The sequence below is a fragment of the Orycteropus afer genome, unplaced genomic scaffold, assembly GCF_000298275.1.
Source record: "Orycteropus afer afer isolate SDZICR_OR568_19922 unplaced genomic scaffold, OryAfe1.0 scaffold00133, whole genome shotgun sequence".
NCBI lineage: Eukaryota > Metazoa > Chordata > Mammalia > Tubulidentata > Orycteropodidae > Orycteropus > Orycteropus afer.
Genome location: NW_006921720.1, coordinates 6516353 through 6521721, shown reverse-complemented (window position 1 = coordinate 6521721; position 5369 = coordinate 6516353). Strand labels below are relative to the sequence as shown.

Sequence of the window (5369 nt, the reverse complement as noted above, 5' to 3'; positions counted from 1 at the left end):
AACAACAACAACAACAACAACAAATCTTTACAGAAGTAGATTGCCCAGTCCTGCTTCTGCGGAGTGGCTGGTGGGTTTGAACCACCAACCTTCTGGTTAGCAGTCAAATGCCTTAGGCACTGTGCTACCAGAGCCTCTTTTCATAGTGCCACAGTAAATCAGGTTGAAGGAGTAAACTACAGGGTTCACTTTACTCATTTTCATGGATCTATTAAACAGGCCTAGAAAGCATTTCAAGGATCTCTGGTGGTGCAGTGGTTAAAGTATTTGGCTGCTAACCAAAAGGGCAGCAGTTCGAACCCATCAGCCGCTCTGTGGAAAGAAGATGAGGCAGTCTGCTTCCGTAAAGATTTACTACCCAATGTGGGTTGCTGTGAGTTGGAATTGTCTCAGTGGCAGTGAGTTTGGTTTGGTTTGAGAAAGGGTTTCAGCAGTGATCTGGTGAAACCTGCTGCCTTCGGCAGCTGACTTGGTTCTTTTGTATAGGTTAAATTTTATTGAACTCATATGGAAGAGCCATGTTTGAACGTGTTTTATTATTACATCTGTTCACTTGGACCATGGATCAAACTGTTATGTGTACATTCAACAAAAGACCAAGGGGTTGGGAGGGAAAGCATGCTTACCATAAACCTAAGTAGGAATCTTGTTTTTATGCTAGTGGAGATGCATTATTTATTCATGTAATTTTCTTCCAAAGTAATTAATTTATTAGAAGTACCCAAATGAGGCAAAGACCTGAAGAGTTAACTAAACTTCAGCTATTAACCATATCATAGTGAATTTGTAAGGTCACTACTGATGGGTCTAAAGTCAAGAGATTACAGAAAACATATTATCATTGTTAGAAGCACATGGTCTTATTATGACCTGCAAGGATCTGAGACAGTAAGAGAAAGATTAAATGACTAAGACTGGCTGATGTATCCATGGCTGAAAACAGTACCAAAAGGCAGCAGGCATCTGGGAAAGAACTTTCTTTTTTAGCTTGGAGGCCAGAACTATGTTGGCATTGACTCTGGAATTGGAACAATACCAATTTTTAATTGGTTTTAAAATCTGGAATGGAACATTCTTATAGTTATCCATGAACTGACCTTATCCTGCAGAAGGTGAACGAATCTTGGCCAACCATCTGCCTTGTGAATTGTTTTGTTTGGACCTCTAAGGGATAGAAAGCATTTGTTGTGTGGTAGCCTTACATTCAGCTATACTCCTTCATAATGTTGCAGGAGCAGGGAGTTCAGGAAAACAAAAAACTTCAGGGTGTAAAATCTAACTAGTTCATGAATATACCTTGGGGCTTGATGGGCCTGCAAGGCTGGGAAGTTAGCACCTACCTTCCTCAATACCTTAGCATAACAACTTCTAAAAAGAGGTAAAGCCTATTGGAAAAGAGAGGCTTCTGAATGGACTGCATTAGTAAAGGCCAAACATGGTATCTTAAGATTGATTTTTACTTAAATTTTTTCTCTTGATTCACTATTCACCAGTGCCTCCTTACAGCCAAATTTCCTTAAATTTCTGTTGAATAAATGGTGACTTTTGAAGTACGCATACCATGAACTACCTCAGTGACAGAGACTGTCTGGGGAGAGCACCAGCTCTTTCAACCCAGGGTAGTGCTTGGTCTACACACAAGAATGGAATAAAAAACTCTTCTTAATGATGCCCCAAATCTTCAGTCACTTTCTCTAAATCCTCTTTAATCCACTCATCCTTCACCTTATCACCATAGGAAATAGGTAAAGGGGGAAATAAAAGGATTATTCAACATTTCCTGACTCTTAAATCAAAAACCTGCTGTATATGAAGAACATCATCTACATAAACTATGTTGTAAATTATAGAACCCACTTTTCTGGCTTGGAAACAGTTGAAATAAGTAAACCTTCACCAAGACATTTCAGTGTTTGGGATTGAATTGATGCCTATGAACTGAGAAGAAAAAAAGACCAAGAAAATCAAACTTAGCTTACTACAAGGAGCTCTGGTAGCATAGTGCCTAAGGCACTTGATTGCTAACCAGAAGGCTGGTGGTTCAAACCCACCAGCCACTCCCTGGAAGGAAGATTGGGCAATCTACTTCTGTAGTGATACTGCCTTGGAAACCCAAGGAGGGGTTGCTATGAGTTGGGTCCGAATTGATGGCACATAACAACTAATAGTAATAGCTTAGACATAGGGTTTTTCAATGTTACGATATACTTTTAAGTATATTACTAGGAGATGCCAGATCTTAACTCTAGAATTGTATGGCATTTTCATTAAGAAGTGTCATTTCAAGCTGGTACCCAAGGGGATTTGGTCTCTCTGAAATCATAGCCGTTAGCGAGGTTCAGAAGTAGGCTGTTTATTTGGGGGTTGCATGTGGAAAGGATTAATATTTTGAGTTCAGAACACTTTATCAGGTCTAAAGTTACCAGTGGAGAAAATAAACCATACCTGTGGTCATTCTTGAAGCATGCTAACAGATGTATGATACCAGGACTAATATACTGCTATCCATTCCAGCTGATCAAGAGTATAGCCTGTGTCATATCATAGAGCGAAAAGAGGTTTTATATTTATTGCAATCAATGCTTTCTTAATTCAGGATAATACTGAAGAACCAAATATTTCAGTGTAACTTAGTTGATAAAAGTTGATATTCGAGAACCAAATCATCTAAGTTCAAATCCCAGCTCCATCTCTTACTACCTATATACTTCTGGCAACTTATTCCAATGCTCTTTGCTTCAGTTTCTTCATCTGTAAAATGGGGATGATAAAAATACCTGCCTCATAGTGTTGTAATGAGTATTAAATGAGTCAACACTTTTAAAACATAAGAGTGCTTGAACCATGGTTAGTGCTCAATGAATGTTTGCTTTCAATATTAATGAAATATTGCAATACAAGAGACAGACAAGAGGCCTAGCTTGAAACTTTCTGATGCTCAGACTTTGAAACTCACCTATAACACAGAAAGGCTTTCGGGCAAACCTCAATCTTCCTTGCCATCCTCTATACCGACAACAGCAACCTGCAGACCAGATTCGAATGATGAACTCCAAACCAAAGACGACAATCATCACGAACTCCTAAAATATCAAATAAAACATGTCAGAGAGAACCATTATGGAGAAAACAGCAAGAAACTCTGTGGAAATTTAGGCACTTCTTTTAAAGCATCTAGTTGTTAATGTCTAAAGTTAAGGACATCTTTTCTCTAAATCAAACTAAACCTAAAGAACTCTGAAACTCGCAGTCTCTGTATATCTACCATGGAATGCTATTCCTCTTCAAGCCTCTAACACTTTGCACATTTGTTGCTGCTGTTGTTAGGTGCTATGCTATGGAGGCAACTCCGACTCATAGAGACTGTAGGTACAATAGAATGAAACACTGCCCAGTCATGCACCATGCTCACAGTCCTTGCTATAGGTGAGTCCATTGTTGTAGCCACTGTGTCAATCCATTTTGTTGAGGGTCTTCCCATTTTTTGCTGACCCTCTGTTTTACCAAGCACGATATCCTTCTCCAGGGAATGATCCCTTCTGACCACATAACCAAAGTAGATGAGACGAAGTCTGCCCATTTTCACTTCCAAGGAGCATTCCAGCTGCATTTCTCCTAGGACAGATTTGTTTGTTCTTCTGGCAGTCCATGGTATTTTCAGTACTCTTTGCCAACATCACAATTAAAAGGCATCAGCTCCTCTTTGGTCTTCCTTATTCGCTGCCCAGCTTTCACATGCATATGCACAAACTCTAAGTTCACTGCCGTGGAGTCAATTCCAACTTGTAGTGACTCCCTTTGGGTTTCCAAGATAGTAAATCTTTACGGAAGTATATTGCCCAGTCTTCCTTCTGCAGAGTGGCTGGTGGGTTTGAACGACAAACCTTTTAGTTACCAGTCAAATGCCTTAGGCACTATGCCACCAAACTTGGGTTAGGTGCATCTTAGTCTTGAAAGTGACATCTTTGTTTCCTAACATTTTAAAGAGGTCTTTTACGACAGATTTACCCAGTGCAATATGATGTCTAATTTATTTTTCTTTCTTTTTTGTTCAAATGCATTTTATTGAAATATAATTTATGTACAGTGAAATACACAAAACTAAAGTGACATGGGCCCTAGACATTGGCCTCAGGCCTAAGGCAGTCACCTGCCACACACAATGCTGTCAGTTCGAGCCCGCCAGAGAGCCAGGGAAGCTCTGGTAGCATAGTGACTTGGGTACTTGACTGCTAACCAGAAGGCTGGCAGTTCAAATCCACCAGCCACTCCTTGGAAGTAAGATGGGGTAATCTACTTCAGTAGTGATACTACCTCGGAAACCCAAGGAGGGGTCGCTATGAGTAGGGGCCAACTTGACGGCACATAACAACAACAACAAAGTGACATGGGTCAATGCATTTTTTTTTTCCCCTCCTACCCCTGGCAACCAACAAAGAAAGTTTCCCTCCATATATAAACCTTTCCTTGACTCTCCACAACAACGCACTAATACTATATTTGTCCTTCTGTGATTGACTTATTTCATTCAGCATAATGTCCTCCAAGTTCATCCATATTATGCGGTGTTTTGCAGACTCTACTTTATTCTTTAGTGCTTCATAGCATTCCAGTATGTGTATGTACCATAGTTTGGTCATCTACTCTTCTGCTGATGGGCACATAGGTTGTTTCCATCTTTTTGCTATTGTAAATAGTGCTGTGATGAACATGAGTGTGCATGTATCTGTTCCTATCTTGGCTCTCACCTCTCTAGGATACATATCTAGTAATGGGATTGCTGGGTCAAATGGTATCTCCAATTCCAACTTTCTAAGGAATCGCCATATTGTTTCCACAGTGGTTGTGTCACTTCACAGTCATACAAGCAGTGTGTGAGAGTCCCAATCTCTCCACATCCCCACCAGCATTTGTTATTTTCTGTTCCACTGAACCTTACCATCAGTGCTGGGGTGAGATGGTATATATCATTGTTGTTTTGATTTACATCTCTCTGATAGCCAATGATTGTAAGCATCTCTTCATGTATTAGCTGGCCACCTGAATATCCTCCTTGGTGAAGTGTCTATTCATGTTTTCTGCCCATTTTTCAATTGGATTGCTAATTCCTTTGGTGTTGAGGTGTTGGAGTTTTCCATCAACCTTAGAGATAAGTCCCTTGCCAGATGTGTAATTATCAGCAAATATGAATTTGTTGCTGTCATTTTTGTCATGTGCTGTTTCATTATGTTAATTTCTTTGTTCCACATACTTTTTTATTCTGAGCTCGTTTTGTTTATGAATCATGTTATCACTTCCTTCATTGCTATTGTTTTAGTATTTGCTGAATATTTATGCTGGTCCTCTTTTATTTTGATGTGAAGGTTTAT

At 39.7% G+C, this 5369-nt stretch overlaps 1 protein-coding gene across 1 annotated transcript in view; it reads right to left on the bottom strand.

Moving 5' to 3' along the window:
• KCNQ5 (potassium voltage-gated channel subfamily Q member 5) overlaps positions 1 to 5369 on the bottom strand; it is a 728190-nt gene that overhangs the window by 189697 nt on the left and 533124 nt on the right. Inside the window, exon 3 of the mRNA XM_007945199.2 lies at positions 2957 to 3083. Coding sequence (XP_007943390.1) covers positions 2957 to 3083 — 127 coding nt within the window. The remainder of the gene's footprint in view (positions 1 to 2956; positions 3084 to 5369) is intronic.